Genomic DNA, 20096 nt, shown 5'->3' on the forward strand with positions numbered 1-20096 from the left:
AGGCAGCAGGGCTTCAGTCAGAACGTTTGTTTTCACCTCCATGGTGGGGAGGTGGAAGTCAAGGACTTCTGCCTCCCTACGCATTACAATGGTGTAGAAGGCTGATTCTTCCAGGAGAGAAAAGGGGTGTTTCTGGGGAAGTATCAAGTCCACTAGCCTTGTGCAAGTTCTTGTACCAATTGTCAGCATTGGGCTGACTACTACTTACATCAGGCCATGTCAGCGGTTCCTTTCATAGTAGATAATGCAATGGTATCTAAATACGCAGACAACACAATGTCAGTTCAACCCAGTTCATGTCATTCAAACCTGTGAAGCACCTACATAACTTAGGTCAACAATAGATTTTGTTATTTCCAGTCTTTGTCAGAGTTCAGTTGGAGGGAAAGGCACCCTTTGTCAATGGTCCTGCCGAATCGTGGTCCTGGATTGAAAGCTATAATGTCGGAGTCTGAGCTCAGGTGATGAAGGTTCTTGACAAGTCACCAGTGTGTAAAAGGCAGCACACACAAAAGAGAATGCGCCTACAAAACATCAGCTGCGGCGACAATGAGCCACTCATGCAAATCTCCTGCTGAAGCTTACAATACAGATGAAGATTTGGCCTCTGGGCCTCAAAACAAATTACAAGACTCCAACAATGATAACATGCTACCTAGAGTAGCCCTTGGCATGGCGGAGAATATGATATTAGCCTGTAAAAACGGACAATAATAATGTACTTGTAATCCTTAAGCACCATGTTGTGGCCTAGATTGGATGATATCCTTTTCACATGATATACTTGAGCTGCAGGCGGCTAGGGCCAGCTGGCTACTGCGGTTGTTGGTGGCTCTTTCCCCCACAGCATCTACCGGTGGGATCTATACGAGCAACACTGGAGGTGCAAAGATAGTTTTGTTCTTCATTAGTTTTAACACTGTGCCTGTCAACATAGCCCTGGAGGGGGAATGTTGGAGAGATCTAAATTTGTTACTTTTGTTAAAGGGTTTTTGAATGTTGCAGGCTCTCATTGGAGCAGAACGATGGACAACAGTGCAAGGCATATGTTGTTCAGGGTGGTGCTACTCACTGGAATGTATATGTACTTTTGATTGATGCTTTTGACAACACAGACTCTAGGTCAAATTAAGTTCTCAAGTTACAACATGCGCAGTCTCAATCCCAGTAAGCTATATAATGTGCAAGCATAAATTAAGAGATAAGGAGCACATACACCATATCTTCAAGAGACACTTCACACAGTCTGAGGGGCAAGCATTATAAAAGAGATGGTAGTGCCATATGTACTACACCTTCTACTCTGTGTTTGCCTGTGGGGAGTTGATCTGGGCAAGACTGGCATGACTTTCCAGTACCTGACAAACTTAATCGACCTAGAAAGAATGTAAGGGCAGGCTGGAGGACAAGGATATTGCACTGGTTAACATCTATGGGGATGTCGAACAACTGGCATTTTTAAAATAGTTTCCCCTCTTGTCTGCGACACTGGAATTCTCATGTTATTGATGGGATTTCAATTGTGTGGTGAATGTTGAAATGGACGGGTTCTTACCCTCCCATTCCTATGTCTGGGACATATAGGACGGCCACAGCTTTTGATAATGGAGGACAGCGGGCGTGGCGGACAGCTGGAGGACCCTTAACCTCAGGGGAAAGGCATACTCTCATTTTTTATGTTTACATGATTTACATGTTCAGCTGGATAAATTCCTCTGTTGCCAACTGATGCAGGTAAAGGTCATACGGGTCGAATACTTAACCAGGACTTACTTCTATAACAGTGCATTTCATATGAAGGTGCAGTGGGATCCCCCCTAAAGAATGTATACCAACCTGTCCTAATGTCACCCTACTTGAGAATATAGTTTTAAAGGGATTCCCGGGGGAGGTAATCAACCATTCCTCTGCCGAAAATCAAGCTACATGCAGATATTACTAAGCAAAATCAACTGCTAAATGCCATAGAGAAGGAGGTGGCAGGGGCACCTTGCATTGGGAAGGGAAAAACTGAAGTTGCAAGTGGACAGATTAATGTGATTGTCATGAATGCCTACGACGAGCATGACAAAGCAGGGAGGTTGCTGGCTTGGCCGGTCAGTTGAGAACAAAAGGCTACTCAGATCCTGCATACCCACATGGAGGGGGCCAGCCACTATATTCCCAATCTGAGATAAATCCTGCCTTTAAAACTTATTACAACAGCCTTTATTGAGCTAGGGATGTCAACTGTGCAAAAGAGTTTGATAACTATGTAATGCATGCCTCATTCCGCAAAATCTTACAGAAGGAGACAAAGATTTTGGCAGCGGAGAGAACTGAACAAGGTGAAGATAGCCATAAAGGAATTGGATAGAGGGAAGGTGCCCTAAAATGATGGATTACCAAATGATTTCTATGTGGCATATGTGGGCGTCCTAGGACTTAAACTGGCAAAGGTCTTCAATTAATCTAGGGCCATAGGATCCCTGCCGCAATCTATAAGGGACAGTGTCATGGTTTTGCTCCTAACAAATGTTATGGGAGTATAACTTCCTAAGTAGAACTTTAGTGAATGGCTGCTCCCTAGGGTAAAGTGACGCTGTTCGCCCTGACCAAAATGGGTTTAACTGTAGGCGCAATGTCATGACCAATATAAGGAGACTAATACAGCTATTTGACATGCCTGGACTGCTTTTCAGCAGCCTTGGTTATCACCATTGATACTGAAAAGTCCTTTGAATAACTTCAGTGTGACTTCTTGTATGCAGCAATGCGGGGTATGGGGCTCGGCCATGACTTCTTGAGGTGGACCAAATTACTGTACCTTAGTCCTAGCTAGAGGCAAAATGAGCCCAATATTTTCAGAGCCTTGGATTGAGAGCAGGGGCCGGAGACAGCGATGCTCTTTTCCCCCTTTATTATTTGCTCTGGCATTACAGCCGCTCGCAGTGATGATTCGCCAGCGCCTGTGTTACCAGGGGATATCAATCGATTGGCGCTCATTATACATACCATTCTTCATGAATGGCATGGTGCTTTACCTGCTTGGAGGCAAGTCAGGTGTGAGGGGCACAATTGGGGCTCTGAAGACATTTGGCAGACTTTCTTGCCTGAGGGTAAACCGGGATCAGGCCTGTGGATATTATGTGAGGGATCCAGAAGGAATGGATATGCCACATCCACTTGGCACCGTCATTAAGTGGGAAACTATCTTGATAAAATATCTGTTTGGATCTATAGATCAAAGCATGGCCTGCTGGAAGAGAATGTTATTGCAGTGCTGACTTCTCTTAGACAGTCTATTCTTTTCTGGAGCACACTGGCAATCTCTAGTTTGGGGAGTATAGCCCTTTCAAACATGATCATGCTGCAGAAACTACTGTATTTCTTTGCCACTATTCCCAAACAGATCTCTGGATCAGTGTTACGTGAAATGGATAGAATGCTGGTGATGTTATTATAGGGTAAAAAAAAGGCACAGGATAGCAGACTTCCAACAGACAAGGAAGGTTCAGCAGCTCTTAACTTCGGACTAGGTTACTTAGATGCACAGCTGCAGTGAGCGTGCAGGTGGCGGTGTGCAGCCAGTTGGGAGAGGCAGCCATGAATAACCCTGGCATCTCCCATAGGGCTCACCTGTCGCAACTGTTGCTTAACTACTTTTGGAAATCACTAGTCGAGGATAGCTGCATTCTAATTCGGACATTAGAGTAGGTCAGGAACAACATTAGAGAAAATACATGCACACCTGCATTCTACTAAAGAAATCTCTAATAGCTTGGTCACATCAGGGACTCTGGAGGGGACTAAATGAGTGGGCTGAGAAGGGCCTTACCATAGTGAGCAGGTTGTTTGCAGGAGGTACTAGCACATATTTCTAAGAACTCTGTGAGGATTATAATCTACAGCAGAGACACTATCTGGTACATGGCACATTAATGGGGACAGTAGGGAGGTGGAGGAAAAAAGGGGCAGAGGAACACCATAAGCATGAATATCTCCAAGTAATTTACATCATTAATAGCAGTACTAGAGCGATTACACTCCTATACTGTTCACTCTTGGGAGCTGTGGGAGAGACCTACTAGCGCTACTTAGTATTTGGGCAGCAGATATGGGAGTACAAATTACCGATCTCTCATTCTTTTGGCAAGTCCCTATGAGGAAATGATGCTCATCCTAGACAACATGCATCTTTACCTTGTGAAGGTGAGTGGCTCTCAGGATTAAGAGGTGATGTATTCAGACAGGGGAGTAAGGGTTTTGATTACATTATAGTTTTACCATGTGTTGTCCCCTTCCCTGGGCGTTTAGGTCTCAAATTATGGGTACTGATGGTGGTATGAACCACCAGGATCTGATTCTGTGTGAAGAGACTCCGGAGAAGCTGTGGATATTCAAGCTGTGGAGGATTGCGTAGGGTAGGCAGTGGTAAAGGGGAACCCTTAGAAGCAGGGGGAGCCGGTGGAGGGCTTGTGGTACAGTCTTGAACGCTTCTGGTCCATAGAGGTGTAGGAGGCTCAATGGGTGTCTCTTCCTCAAATGCTAACATCTGTGTTTTGGGGGAATGTGGAAAGGTGTGTGTGCTCATGAGCACGAGGCTTCCCTTCATAGGTGCATGTATATCTTCTTCAGTCTCCTGACTAACATCATTGACACCAGCAAGTGGACTGATCCCTTCATGAAGTCAGATCCTTACATCCAGGCCAGTCTAAGCATGCATTTTGGCTTCAACTTCAACACTGAGATGTAGTCTTTGACACATTGTGGAGAGGTGTGGCTCACTGGTTAGAGGCGGCAGACCCGAGTGCAGAGAACGGCCCGGGACCAGGGTTCGATTCCCGACGCGGCAGGGTCTTGGACCAGGATCAGCGGACTGATAATTCTCGCATCGGTGCCTACTCCGACCAGGGAGCACACTCGGCAACTCTGGGCATTAGCTTGCCTCATCTCCACAACGGCCCCACACAAACGCCGGGGATGCCTGGTTTCACCTTGGAGACCCCCAGGAGGGACTATCTCACAGGGAAAGCCAGGACGGGTTCCCCAGCGGTCTATAGCGCTACGAGGCCTCCGGGTAGCAGTGCGCTTTACAAGACACAACAATTTACAATTTACTTAGCTACATAGAAGCCATCCAAGGGTGGTGTGGCTCAGCGCCTTTAGGTCGAGGTTTGTTTGACGTCTAGGAATGCTCTCAGGGTTGAGCAGTGTCCGCTGACAGAGCCAGACCAGAAGATGAGTGCCTTTTTATGCTGGACTCAAGACTCTTTCGTAAGTGGTGGTCTGCCTTGGCCTGGAGACCTTCTAAAGGTTGAGATGGCTGACTTTGCTGCATCTGCACTAGAATTGGAGATCTAGGTCTTCAGTACTAAGTGATTCTGGCCTGGGTGGTCAGCCTTCTCCTGCTCAACATAAGAGGCTTCAGAGAACACAACCTCTAGGCTCCCACCTCCGAGTAAATGGAATGTAGAACCTCCCCCTGCTTCTTCCCCCCTTAACAAATTTTGTGGCCTGAAGACATCAGGGTTCTCGGGCAGGCTTGGCTTTCCACTCTGCGATTTGCCCTGTGCTTCTCTTTTTGGTGCAGGGAGGACTTTTCGCAGCGGAAGGGTCTGCAGGCATTGAAGGCAGCTTTGTCGTATTTTGGCAACTGCCATAGATTGCACATGCCGTATTGGTCGGACCAAGAGTACTTGGCATTACACTTAGGGCAAAACAGAAAATATGACATGTCCCAGAATATGACCTGAAAAGCATAGACATCTTATCAGTGCTGGGTGAGTCCAGTCACAATGCATCAAAAAGTGTAACGCAGTGTGTCAAAAAAAGGCACTTGTTTCTGAAGTTACTTGGTTGAAAAGTGCGAAGGCTGGTCCTGAAGAATCCAGAAAATAATTTTTCATTCCAAGAGCTGGCACTTAAACATCTGTATCAAATGGCCAAACAAAACTATCTGAGGTGGAGTCTTTGCCCTGGTGCACTGTGGACCAACAGAGGAGTCACCACAGGTCTTGCAATTGAAATTTCTTAAAAGAAAAACAAGTTACAAATGTTGGTGCTCAACACTAGATCGCAGAAGTATGCAGAACGTGTTTACCTAGAGCCACACATGCTACTAACAATGATCTCGGACTCTCATTTGATGCAATATATAACTCATGGGCATGGTAATTGCAGGGAGAACTAATTGACGCAGCATGGAATTCAAGCTGGAAAAGGTGAATGCCTCAAAATACTATGAACCCATCATAACAGATTATTTGCATGGAGGATTCAGAATAAGCCCATCATACTCTGGAAATATTTCATATATTCGGTGAGGCATAATGCGAGTGTTTGTAAACAGAACTGCTAGCTCAACAGTTTCTAAATAAATAGCCATTACAGACCTGAATATGATTTGCATTTCTTCTTGGGAAAGGAAAGGACCTTGATGCAGTAGTGCCTGGGAACTGATCCTCAGAGAAGGAAAATCGGAACAAACTTCCAGTAACATGGTCATGCTCTGGGGATAAAGTGGCACACAATCTACATAGCCAGCGAAAATAACCCAAAGACAAAGCCAGACTGATGAGTAGCAAACTAGGTTACAAAAACTGAGTGAGGCTAACTTTTTTATATCATGTAAAGATGAGATTGCGGAGCTAAGAGTTCTTCTAGGTTTTCTGTGAGAGTGAGAATAGACAGACAAGTCTTCCAATATTTTTCTGTGGCTTACTTTGTTAAAATTTCTAGCTGACTGTTTACAAAGGTGTGACAAGATTTCCACTGTAACGCTGTCCTATCATTACATTTAAAAAAAAAAATTTGACTTTATCATAAGAAAGCATCAGGAGATATTACTGCAATTACATTATGTGTATTCAAACAAAAGTCTTGTCCCACCCTCCTCCCACCCATCCAAAGCCAAGACATATACAGTTCCCATGTGATGCAAACATACACTAGGCCTGATCGAGGCATAGAAGTACAACTATCTCGAAGGACCTGGAACCTTACATGTAGCAAGCCATTATTAATTCACCACTGACAGTAATAGACCGTAGGAGTAACCCCACCTCAGGGCAGTATCACAGGCAAGGAGAAAGTCCAAACAAAGAAACAACACAATCTCACACATCCTTGATCATAGGAGGTCCGGATTCGTAAGCAGATATGCTGTGAGTGGAGCCCAGAAGTCCTTAGGGCGCGAGGCCTCAGGTAGTTCCTCTTCATAAGTTTGTAACTGGGTTGTACAATACAACAAATCTCAGAGCCATTTTTTTGGGGTCGGGGTAGCCACAGCTCTCTTCGCAAACAGGGTAGCCAACGCAATTATCCGTCTATTACAGGGCTTGAATTTGTTGACGACCCCCAGCAGACAAAGTTCGGGAGAGCAATGCACAGCTTCCTGGATAACATCTGTCAACGTCCTTGTCACGGCTGTCCAAAAAGCAAACACACGCTCACACTGCCACGCCGTATGTAAAAAATCTGCATCCATCACACCATACCTTACACAGTTAGCATTATCACGCAACCCATACTTAAAGAGCTGTCACAGGGTATAATACAATTGATGCAGGAATTTAAAATGTATTATTCGTAAGTTGGAGTTCGCTGTGAAGCGGCCAGTGAGAGTGCAACAATCAGTCCACATTACAAAGGTGAAGGCTTTACTCCGTGCCACCCGCCATTTTGCAAATGAAGGCGTCTCCTGCTGTTCTTGCTCACGCAAAGACGATTTATAAAGTTTTGTAATAAGCCCCTTTCGCTCCTCGCCAGACAACATAACTTGCAAGGCCCGTGGGGTGGTAGGTTCAGTCGGGTAGTCTGGATAGACAGCCCTGATGGCCTGCCGCACTCTGAGATACGTGAATCCTAGCATAAACCCTCCATTCTCTCCCTTTTGCACTTCCCGCAGATTCTTGAAATAACCCTTCTCATAGAGATCTCCCAGCCGTTTAACTCCCACCTTAGCCAGTTCCCCAAGAGCTTGTTGCTCTCGGGCAGCTGAGATATCCGGATGTGACGCCAGGGGTAGTAGCGGGGCATACAAATAAGTCAATTGAGCTTGTTCGGCCAGTTGCCGCCAGGCCCAAGCCGTACACTGTGCAGGATTGGTCTCAGTTCGCGGACCTCCTGCACCCCCCGACAAAGTCACTGCCTGCACCGCCATTGGGAGCACCGCATCCATGGCACATGCGGCTGGAAGCGATGTGTGAAATGCCAATATGTTGTAAGTTCAAAAAATGTATGTTGGACATCAGCAATTGGATGAGCAATAATAAGCTCCAGTTGAACTATGAAAAAACGTAAATCATCTTGTTTGGCAAGGCGGCTGAATTTTGGTCACAGGACTGGTGGCCCTCAGAATTAGGGACCTTCTCTTCTCCTAAAGAGGCCGTACGTGACTTAGGAATCATTCTAGACCGTGACCTTTCCATGAAGCCTCACATTAATAAAACTTAGGCATGTGCTATGGGATTATGCGCAAGTTACGCAAAATCTTCAGATGGCTACCTATAGAATCCAGAAAGCCTCTGGTGCAGGGCTTAGTCATTAGCCGTATGGATTATGGCAATGTACTGTTTGCTTCATTAAATTTGAATGTTCTGTCTAAGTTGCAGGTGCTGCAGAAGACGGCAGCCAGACTGATCTTAGATCTCCCTGCCAGGTCAGCCTTTGCTTCAAATCTAAAAAAACTGCACTGGCTACCTGTCCGCCAAAGAAATCACTTCAAAGTATTGAGCTGACTCATAAAATACTTTATGGCACTGGCCCTATCTACCTTGCAAAAAAATTGGCATGGTATCGGCCTCAAAGATTACTAAAATCCTCCTCTCAATCACTCTTGATTCAACCTCGTGTGCGTACTTCTCGCAATGGAGAACGGCTTTTTCTTATCTTGCCCCTCATCTGTGGAATAAACTCCTGCCCCATTTATTGCATATCACTGATTATATGTCTTTTCGAAAAAAATTAAAAACTTGCCTCTTTCCTAAATAAGCATCTTTAGCTCCTTTGAAGTCTGGTTGTTGTCCCGAGCTGCATAGCGCCTTGAGACCTTGCGGTGATAAGTGCGCTCTATAAGAACCTTTGACATTTGACAATAGTGGGCGAACTGCGCCTGGGCACAAAGATAGTACAGTCTAAAGTCTGGAGCCTCGAAGCCCCCCCCGCTCAAATGGCTGTACCAGAAGATCCCACCTCTACCGTGACCGCCCCATACGAATGACGTTAACGCTGATTGAAGAGTCTTGAAGAATGCCACATTAAGTCGAATAGGGATATGAATAAAAAATATAATAGTTTGGGAAGGAAAGACATTTTCACAATTGCAATTCTGTCCGCTAATGAGAGGGGCAGATGAGCCCACAGCTCAGTCCGCTCAGTGATACATGTGATCGCCCTGCCATAATTCTCTGAGATCACAACGTCCATATCCCTGTGGATCCAGACCCCTAGATATTTCACGGGGTCCGTCGTCCAGGTCAATGGAAATTCTAGCTCTATTTCCTTTGTGTGCGCTGTAAGGGGAAAGACCATCGACTTCCTCCAGTTAATTCCCAGACCTGAGAACCGCTCAAACTTTATATACTACCTGAGCAAGGCTGGCAAATAAACCTCGGGTTCGCGCACATATAGCAACATGTCGTCCGCATATAGCGAGACGACCAGTGGTCTCTGCCGGAACCGTAGAGCGGCTGCCCAGTGTCGCTGCCTAAGCTTACAGGCGAGGGGTTCAAGGGCGAGGGAAAACAACATTGGTGACAGTGGGCATTCCGGACGCGTGCCACTTTTAATAGGGAGCGGAGATGATACCCATCCGTTGACTCGCACCCTAGCAACCAGCGCATCATAAAGCACCCTAATCAAATGTAGGAAAAAGGGAGGGAAACCCAACCGACTCAAAACGGTAAACATATAAGGCCATTGTAAAGAGTCAAAGGCTTTCGCCGCATCAAGCAGAACAGCGACAGCCTGGAAATCGGGGTCAAAATAATGTAACCTGGAGAAAATCGTTTGGAGATTATAAGTAGTGGAGCGCCCCGTGACAACCCCGGACTTGTCAGGTAGGACCAACATGGGAATCATGGGCTGCATCCGAGTTGCATTCATTTTTGCGCACATTTTTGCATCAATATTTATTATTGAGAGTGGCCTGTACGACTCACATTACATTCTGAGGCTGATCAGGTTTCAACAAAGTCACCAATAAAGCCTCTCTAAGGGATGTTGGCAGCTGCCCAGTGTTGTAGGCTTCTGCGAAAACTTCCAATAAGCGTGGGGCCAATTCCGATGCATACGCCTTATAGAACTCACTAGGCAGCCGTCCATACCGGCTGCCTTGCAAGTCAGCAGCGCCATTATAGCCATCTTAACATCATCCTCATCGAATGGCAACCCCAGATACTCCCTATGCACGTTGGAGAGCCAGCCCAAGGCCACATCATCTAAGTAGTCACCGATTTCCTCAGATGACAAGTTATTCTTGGAAGCGTATAACTGGGTATAAAACTGTACAACCACATCACTTATGGCAGGGGTAGAGTAGAGAGCTACACCGTCAGGATCGAGCATTTCCACAATGTGGTCTTGGGTCCGCAGCGCTGGCAGTTTCTGCGCAAGGAATCGACTTGGGCGCCCCCCTTCCTCATAATAACGTGCCCTCTTGCGACATGTACAATAAAGAAGCTCCTGATCCACAGTCTCATTATGCTCTGTGACAAAAGATCGGATAGCTGCCAGTTTTGCCGGCGCACGGTCCACCTCATACTCCAGTTTAAGTGCGGAGATATCGGAGGCCAGCTTCTTAATGCGGCGCCGGATATCTCGCAACACTCCCACCTGGGCTCCAATACACACCCCTCGTGTAGTAACCCTCAAGGCTTCCCAGAGCACCCCCGCACTGTCCACTGTACCTTCATTTTCCCTGAAAAAGTCTCAATGGCCTCGGTGACTGTTTGAAAAATGGGTCTGCCAATTCTGAGGGCTGTAGACGCCACAAGAAGGGCGGGCGTTCACACGAGGGTACCTGCAGATCCAGGGATACCGGAGAATGATCAGACAGCGTTTGTGCTTCATGCTTCAACCCCTTCACCCATGCGCAAGCAGTCTCAGTGAGTAGCCAAAAGTCTATTCGGGACCAAGATCCATGTACTGTGGATATAAACGTACTCTCCCGACATTCAGGATAGCGTCACCTCCATACATCGTAAAGGTTTCCTGCATCACAAATGCCCCGCAGCGCCTCAGACGCTTGCTTAGGTCGCGCCTCGCCACTGGCCGTTTTATCTAACCTTAAATCTAGACACACATTAAAGTCTCCACCCCAAATAACCTCAGAGGGAGGATAGGCCGAGATCCTGCGCCACCCATCTGAATAGAAGGCAGGGTCATCCGTATTTGGACCATAGACATTCACCAGTAACACACTCATGCCACCCAGACAGCCATGCAAAATTGCCACTCGTCCCTGCTCATCCGTTTCCTCTCCTATCACCGTGAATGGGATCCCCTCTTTTACGAGTAATAACACTCCTCTAGCATAGGAGAAATAAGAGGACACCACCCTTATGCTTGCCCATCTTACCCCCACCCTTTTGGCCGATTCCACAGTAAGATGGGACTCCTGTAACATGGCTACTTGCACACCCATACGATCCAGATAAGCAAAAACAGACCTAATCTTTTTCGGGGAATTGAGCCCCCGCACATTCCAGGGGAGGAATCGGACTGTATTATTCATAGTCAGCAGTGTACCTTAAGAGACGGAGCTGCCATACCACAAAATCCCACATTCCAGGTTAAACAATAACACGCAGACCAGTACGTATAAGGAACAAAGAATCAAAATGCATAGTACTTTTCCATCTCAGCTTAGTCGTCCCCACAGGAAATCCCTCCAACTGCCCAACACCCCATCCCCCCTCCCACTTCAGCACCCTCAACTCGCCAAAGCCATCCCATCCCTGAACATACCCACCCCAACAAAGAACAAATAGCAAGGTATATGCACGGGGTACACCCATTGGGGGGCGTGTAGAACTTCTGTCCTCCCATCTGGTAGGAGGTGGCCAAGCAATACAACATTAGTGCCTAAATTCCATCTCTAGACAATAGTGTCCGCGGCCCAAGAGGGTTCTTACCAATCACATATTGGAATTACCGTACCTGTAGGAGAACAATTACATTAGGAACTGTGAGCAGCAAAGTGATACATTAAAATAAGCCAGTATCCCTCAGACTTATAGATAACATTGCAATCAGCAACTAGCTAGTAGTAGCACTATCCTCATCCGTCCTCAGTTTTCGAAGTCGCTTGGGAGTCTTGCCGTCTTTTTTTCAACTGCTTAGCATGTTCCATGGCGGCCTTAGGAGTGGGGAAAATCTTGTATGCATTATCGGGACCTATCTTCATGCGGGCTGGGTACAGCATTGCATACGGGACCCCCTCGTTTTGCAAAAACTTTTTTCCGGCTCCAAATTCCCTGCGCGTCGCCTGCACAGCCACAGTGAAGTCTGGGAAAAATGTTAGGACATTCCCTTGATGTTCAATAGTCCCTTTCTCCCTAGCGATGCGCAGGATAGAGTCCTGGTCTCTGTAATTGAGCACCGTCGCAATTACTGGACGTGGCGGCGCAGCAGGGACCGGCTTAGGGGCAAGGGAGTGATGAGCGCGCTCTATAATGAACATAGGTGACAAGTGAGCAGTCCCAAAAATTGGACTGGAGGCTGCGTTGCATGGCAAGGAGCGTGGTCTCCAGAGTGAATTTGTCATTCCCCGGGGCATCTGCTTCAGAGTCCGAGGCAGCGGGCAGGGGAGGCGTAGGCGTCTTGCGGGACTCAAACGTGAGGCGCGACTGACTTCTCGGTCCGGCCCATGATGTCGCCAATCTGGAGCGCGCTCACACAAAAAGGGGGGCTAATGCCCCTAGAAAGAGGCAGGAGGACCAACTAAGGCAAGTCAACTTAATTACAATATCCAGTCTTACACTGCAGCCAGCAGCAGGGACCCTGCAGCAACCGTGCAGTCACTCCACGCAGCGCAGGCAGGCCAGCCAAGTCACAAGTCAGTCTAATAAACAATCTATGGTCATATTGGCAAAACCGTATGCAGCCAAGAGGCGCCAAGCCGTGTGTGAGAACATCATTTCAACACTGTGCAGGTACCTAAGAGTCTCAGCAATGCATGTAGTTGACAAATACAACAAAAATTTGACTTTCAATTCTTTGGAATGCAGCTTCTTATTTAAAATAGGAGAAGCGAACCAGGAGTACCAGCATGCATAGCGTAACTGGGTAAAAAGGAGGGGCAGGACTAGCATAATGAGTGACGAATGGTACAGGTCATCCATTCACACTTGGCGGCCACGGTATTTTCAAATTACAAGTTGATTGCCAAATGACTACAAAGGGCAACCTGTTATTTGCCAAATGCTACCTCGATTCACAATTGATTACATTTGTACGAGTCTGAAGATCAAAAAAGCCCATCATGTTAGAACAACCAGAAAGAAAGGCACATTTTAATCCTTCAGATCACAAACCAAATACACCTCGCCCCCTAGGGAGAAGATAAAATGTCCGTGTGTCAACCATTTGATAAGTCATAATATTCACGTCACACAAAAAAAAGTGTCCGTTGCAGAACACTTTCCGTCTTGGCCACGACGAAGATGAAAAGAATGACTCTTTGAAAGACGTTCTGTGGTTTATGAGGATGTTCAGGGACGTTTTTAAATTGAAACAAACCCGTATCTCGGAAAAGCAATACTAAAGTTCAGTAAACCCGCTGTGCAAACTTGAGGGCAGACATTTGATGATTAAACGAGCACTTCGAATCGTTGTAACTAACGACTCCGTTCAGGAATTTGATTTTCAAGGACCGGTCGGAGCATAACAAGAACAACAATCTGCAGACAGCGCAAAACAGTTTGAAAAAGAATCATTTTGTCTCAATCCTATTTTTTTTCTAGAAAAGTAAGCACTGGTATCTCACCCTGCGGTTACTCTAATGTTTCCGTTCATCTTGCTGTGTGTCAACCCTCCCCCCCCCCCGACAACCAAAGGGATATACACTTATGTGCGATAACATAATAATGTGTTAATTTAAATATGCACTCTCTCTGCAAACTCATACACAAATAAGCAAGAGCTGAGCACTCGCATATCTGCTGCACATAGCCACTGCTACACTAGAAACATTTCCTCGCTTACCTGGGAAATGGATTAAAAAAGCAAAAGCCGTTGTTTCAATTATCGCGCCCACGGGCACGATAATTGAAATCACATGGCCATGGTGCGCGTAATAGACACCAATAGGCATGGGGCGGAGCAATGGGCCTGCCTTTGGCCTATTGCGTGCATTATTGCTAAAACACACGCACGCAAAGGCCAATAGGGGGGCACAAAAGGAAAAGCACACGCACAAGCGTGTGGGATTCCTAGGTCAGTGCTGAAATCCCGGTTTTCAGCTACTAAATGTCTCGCACTGCGCAAGCACTGCTGCTAAGTGCAACGCAGGCACGAGACCTAAAAAAGGAACTTACTCCCGATCTTCGACTGTTCAATGAAAGAAAATGTATTTGTAGAAAACAATGATTAACTTAGACATCGAGACTTGCCCTAAATCATAAATTGCAGTGGTTCTTCAAAGAGTAATAAAAATAAAAAAAATAATCACAGGTTCCCACTGAAATATGGTATTTTTGACAAACAACATTTGTGTACTAATAGTATCTAAACTTGTGCAAGTGCTTGTGTGTTATAAAGATTTGTATACTGCACATCAGTCATTGTATGTCTTAATCACTCTTGCCAATACCTTTCTGCACAGTTTAGGTCTTTCTCACTAGCTGGAGTCATGCAGTCTGTATCTTTAGATCAATTATGTGTACCAATGGGTCTGATCAGTGTAGTGCTAAGTAGGGACTCTTACTAATATAATGGAGAATCCAGTGCTGCCCTATTGTTTTAAAGCTTGTACAAAGACAGACAAACGCCACTCCACAACAATAGAAAGTGCATACATCTTGAAGTCTTAAATTTCGACCAACTTACCGTAAGTGGCAGCAATAGTGAACTCATCTCCACACGAGACATGAGTGACCTGCTTTCCAGCCAGGGGTCCTCCTAAAAGGTTTATACCAAGGCGCTTCTTGTAGTTGCCAACACCCAGCTGCCCACACTTATTAGAGCCAAAAGTGAGAAGGCGACCACGCTCTAAAATGGAACAAAAGAAATGAGGCTCTAAATTTTTAACACAACCTGAATATTTTCCTAACAGAAAACACGTAGCCACACTCTTCCAGAAAGTAGACAGTGGCTAGATTTCAAACAAAAAGCCAAAATAAAAGATCTTGAGAAAACCTCCAAACTTTACTTTATTACCACAACGGTGAAAGGGTGGGTAGCTAACTTATATGGTTGTTCATGTAACACTGTACATAGATATATCCCCAAACCTGCTATAAATGGCAGCAGAATATGGAACACACCGTTACCGATGTCCAGTGGGGATTTTGTTGAAACCAGACGAAACTGATTAAATAAAAGCATAAATGAATACATTTTAAATCTTGCCGAGTTCATTATTCTACTGAAACAGCAAACAGATTTAACCCAATTCCAACCCTGTATGCAAAAGATGTGGTTTCCCCCCAGGATGGCTTTTTTTCAATTGTCTTCGAGTGGTCACGTTATCGATAACTACTAGAAGGAAATTACAGAAACAATAGCTAAGACAGCTGATGTTACTACTGCCATGCCTGCCCTTTTGTTATTGCTAGACTTTGTGAAAGTCTAACATGGAACTTAAATGTTGAAAAGTTTGCTAGCTTTGCAAAATAAAATCAAATGATGTTTGATAACCACTTTGCCATTACCTCACTGCCCAAGAGGCAAGGTTGCTGATCTTTAGCAATGACAAGGTCCTATAACTTGGAGCAACTTTGTTAATATCCTTATGTTTCGTATGAGCAAACTTACAAGTGCTGTAATCTAAGGTTTTGGTACTGTCTTCTCCTATACAGCAGAAGATACTGTGAAAGATTCTCTTATTGTGAGATGTGGGACTCTTTTATGGGTTTTTGTCAGTATTACACGAGTGAGGTACCCCACAATGCAACTAAAAGGTACACTGTCCGGGGTACTGATATGTTTGTAATAAAACTGAAGTTATTGGATTATTTGGTCATGGAGTCAAGGTAGGAGTCAGAAGTAGGCAGTGTAATCCTACTCAAGACAATGAGGAAAACACTAGAAAATCTTATAATGTAAGGGGTTTCAACAGAAAGAATATTGCAATGTCCAGTAAGCCTACAGGAAAAATTAATTCTAGAACCACAAAACAATTTTCTTCAACAGCTTTTAAAAAGTAATATTAGTTTATGAGAAAGAACAGCAAAAACAAGTTCTCACCCCAAAATGTAGTTCTTTAAGTAGTGTGGCTCACTGGTTAGAGGCGGCAGACCCGAGAGCAGAGGACCGCCCGGGACCAGGGTTCGATTCCTGGCGCGGCAGGTTTCTGGACCAGGGTCAGCGGACTCGATAATTCTCTCGCCTCAGTGCCCACTCTGATCAGCGATCACACTCGGCAACTCTGGGCATTAGCTTGCCTCATCTTCACTAACGGCCCCACCAGACCGCCGGGGATGCCTGGTCTCACCCTGGAGATACCCATCTCTCAGGGAAGCCAGGAAGGGTTTCGCAGCGGTCGAAGCGCCTTGGGACCCTCCGGGTAAGTAGTGCGCTATATAAATGCCTATACATTTACATTCTTAATAGGAATTATCAGTAAACGGCAAACTGGACTATGAAATATTGAACAACAGTGTTTCCCATGTGGGTTGAAAAGCCGTTTATTGGTGAGTTGCAAAAGTCCCCAAAAAAAAAAGATCTTTAAATTCTGTATATATCTAGTCACATTTACTTAGCTTCAAAGACAGAGTTAAAATGTAGGCTAGGTCTTCTAACAAACTGCTGTTTAAAAACAAAAATCAGTTGGGATTGGCGTTTAGAAACCCGTTGCACTTTACAGTCAGAGAAAGAAAAGTTAAGTGAATTATGTGACAAGCTTGCTGGGGTACAGGGAGAGTGAAAGGAAAAGCTGTCATTTTGTAGCAGGGTGCAGATTTGTATATTATCACACATATACAATTTTCATTATTTAGGTTTCTCGGAGAGGAAGGATGTATGTTCAAGAAGTCCCATGATGGAAAGGTGCGTTACAATTAAGTGACGTTTTCCTGACCATCATGGGACTTTTTGACTAATACTCAAGAACACTAAAGAATAGCAAGAAACATTTAAAACTAAAAACAACAAAAAAATAGCCAAATAACAAACATAATGATGCATGTAAACAAAAGGGTTTTGAAGAGGCTTGACCAACTTGAGAATGTTTTGTTATTTGGATTTATAGCGTGCAACTTATCAACCGAAGGCTATCCAAGAAGTGAAGCAGGTGTGTAGGTCATGTGCCCGGGGTTAATTGAAGAGCCAGGTCTTCAGCCTCTTGTGGAATTCAAGAAGAGAGGATTAGGCCCTACTCTGTCCATAGGGAGGGAACCTGTTCCACAATCAAAATCTAGGCAATTGTCTTGCAAAGGTATGAACGGATTTCTAGGGCACAGTGCTGCACAATTCAATAATAGGTATATTCATATCAAAGGTGGTGATAGACAATTTGTCTCTGCTAGAATTAGCGTCAGCTTTCCTGATAGGGACATGTTTGTTTGTTGGTAACCGTATAGGATACAAAAAAAATCCAACATGAAATGGACAGTACGGTGTCAAAGTCATCCTATTGATGAGATCATATTTGGCAAAAAGCAGACTGCAGTTGATCAGTCCTATTGATGTGCTTATTTGATACAGTAGAGCTCTTGTGAAATCCAAGGTGATAAGGGATTTAAAAAAAAAACAATTTTTTACACTGGTGTGAATACATTTGGGAAAAATGTAAGGAGTAATTCAGTCCAGACAGTATGAAAACATGAAATGCCTTTTGTGAATAAAGCCGGGCGGGTTCCCAATAGAATGGTATCCATATGGCACACTGTGAGCAGCTTTTTAAAGCACCAAATCTATTTCACTAATCATACATGCAGAAGTAACAGCTACTAAGGAAGGTTCCTTTGAAGAGAGGTGCTTCAGTAGGTCTTTGAACTTGGGAAAGTACAGACCTACCAATTAGGGGATGAGAGGTGGAGAATACCTTCTTAAACTCCTCAAACAGCGTTAATGGCTGGTAGAGTGACAAACAAGCTCTCGGATGTAAATTTCATGTAAATTGTAAGAGACACTGGGTGCACCATCAACTGTCACTGCTCCTCTCCACTTCCCAAATTCAGAGCAATGCTCATTTCAATATTTTCGCTGACCTGCTGGACGGTCTCTTTGTTTCTATCAATAAGGTAATGAAGTCTAGTGGGACATTTAAGCGTTCCTGTTGCACGAACTCAGGAGCTAGGCATCGAAGATCAAAACTATTTTGTAGTAGTGCTTTATGCCTTCAATTCTTGTCAGAAGGTCTGGTTTGTCCATCATTCACGCGTGACTGCTCAGATAGACAAACACGGTCTTAGGCACCACTGGAGTGGCCCGTTTAAGACTATCACAATCATTCTTTCGCTGGCTTGCTTAGATTGTAGTATCATCTATAAAGGTACATCTGACTCATTTTGGACAGGGGCTAGAAGTACTTAGATGCCTAGTGGTTTCCACGTTTTCTGACGTGGCTAGAAGATGTATCTAGAATCTTCCCCTATCGCTAAAAACGTGTTTCTGTACTCCATAAGCCATGTAGCATTTTCAAATCTAATAAGATAATTCTGCTCAGTAAGATGTTGCTTTTTCCACACTTATCACATATGGACTGGGCGTTGCTGGTGTACCAGGCTATCAATCAGTGCCATACCACTCTTCAAACATTAGATAATACCTCATCATGGAGTTCTGTTTAAACCAACATGCTGTTGCTTTTCACTCCTGGTCTAAATGATTTCAAAGCAAAATAGACTACCCTTGTCTCTTACTTGTTGATATAGTACAATGGCTTCTTTTGGTCCTAAATATAAATGTTTTCTAGGGCACTTTTCCGTCCAAACTGGGTGCAAACGTTACTACCATGTGGAAGCACGCTGGTTGAATCTAAATAGTATTCAACTTAATTTCAGGTTTCTCTACCATGGAAACGATACACGTGCTGGCTGGTAACTTGTAGAAGTAGGAGGCTAGGGGGCAGGCAGACAGACACACACAGGTACACAAACACAAACAAAACCATTCACAAGCACACATACACTCATATGCACAAAAACATTCAATAAGCAACTTACAGGGCCACGTCAGTAATGACTGATGACAGGCCAAACAGTGCTAGAAGATAGACATATGACAGCCCACGAGGAGATGAAGCCTTCGAGAGGGACCATACATGCGGACATGTCCCTCACACAGCCCCTCAATTAGTGAGCGGCTGTGTGAGTACCTGTATGGGTGAATGAGAGGCTGTGTGAGTTTCTGTATGGGTGATTGAGTTGGTGTGTGAGTGGCTGTAAGGAGGTATGCGAGTGGCTGTACTGGTGAGTGAATAGGTGCATGGGTGGCTGTATGAGTGAGTTAGTGGTTGCATTAGTGACTATATAGGTGACTAAATGTGTGAGTGCCTCTATGGATCAGTGAGTAGGTGTGTGAGTATTTGTATTTGTGTGGGTATGTCAGTGGTTGTATGGGAGCGAGAGTATGAGATGTATAGGGTGTAAGTGGGTGTGTGAGTGGTTCTACGGATGATGTCCTCAGTAAAGTAATTTGAGCTGTGATCAGTGATGTCATTGACAATGTTATGAGTGATGTAATATGTGACGTCATAAGCAGTGCATTGCAGGCGTAAGTTATAGTTGGCTCGGCTAATTATAACTGCAGAATTTCTGTGGTTTTGTACGAGTAAAATGTCAGTCTAACTAGAACGCCCCTGTATACTTTATTTTTTTCACTGAATTTCAAAGCTTTTTTATATTCTATTTCCTAACTATAACGTCCCTGTAACCTTTGCTTTTTTAAGTGATCACATTTCAAAGGTTTTTTAAATTCTATTTCCTAACTATAATGTTCCTGTAACCTTT

General features: G+C 44.8%; 1 protein-coding gene across 1 annotated transcript in view; it reads right to left on the bottom strand.

The window, feature by feature from the left end:
* The window catches only part of NEK9 (NIMA related kinase 9), a 341543-nt gene that overhangs the window by 100019 nt on the left and 221428 nt on the right, over positions 1-20096 (bottom strand). The window contains exon 16 of the mRNA XM_086937511.1: positions 15031-15192. Coding sequence (XP_086793637.1) covers positions 15031-15192 — 162 coding nt within the window. The remainder of the gene's footprint in view (positions 1-15030; positions 15193-20096) is intronic.

Source organism: Lissotriton vulgaris, chromosome 9, assembly GCF_964263255.1.
Source record: "Lissotriton vulgaris chromosome 9, aLisVul1.2, whole genome shotgun sequence".
NCBI lineage: Eukaryota > Metazoa > Chordata > Amphibia > Caudata > Salamandridae > Lissotriton > Lissotriton vulgaris.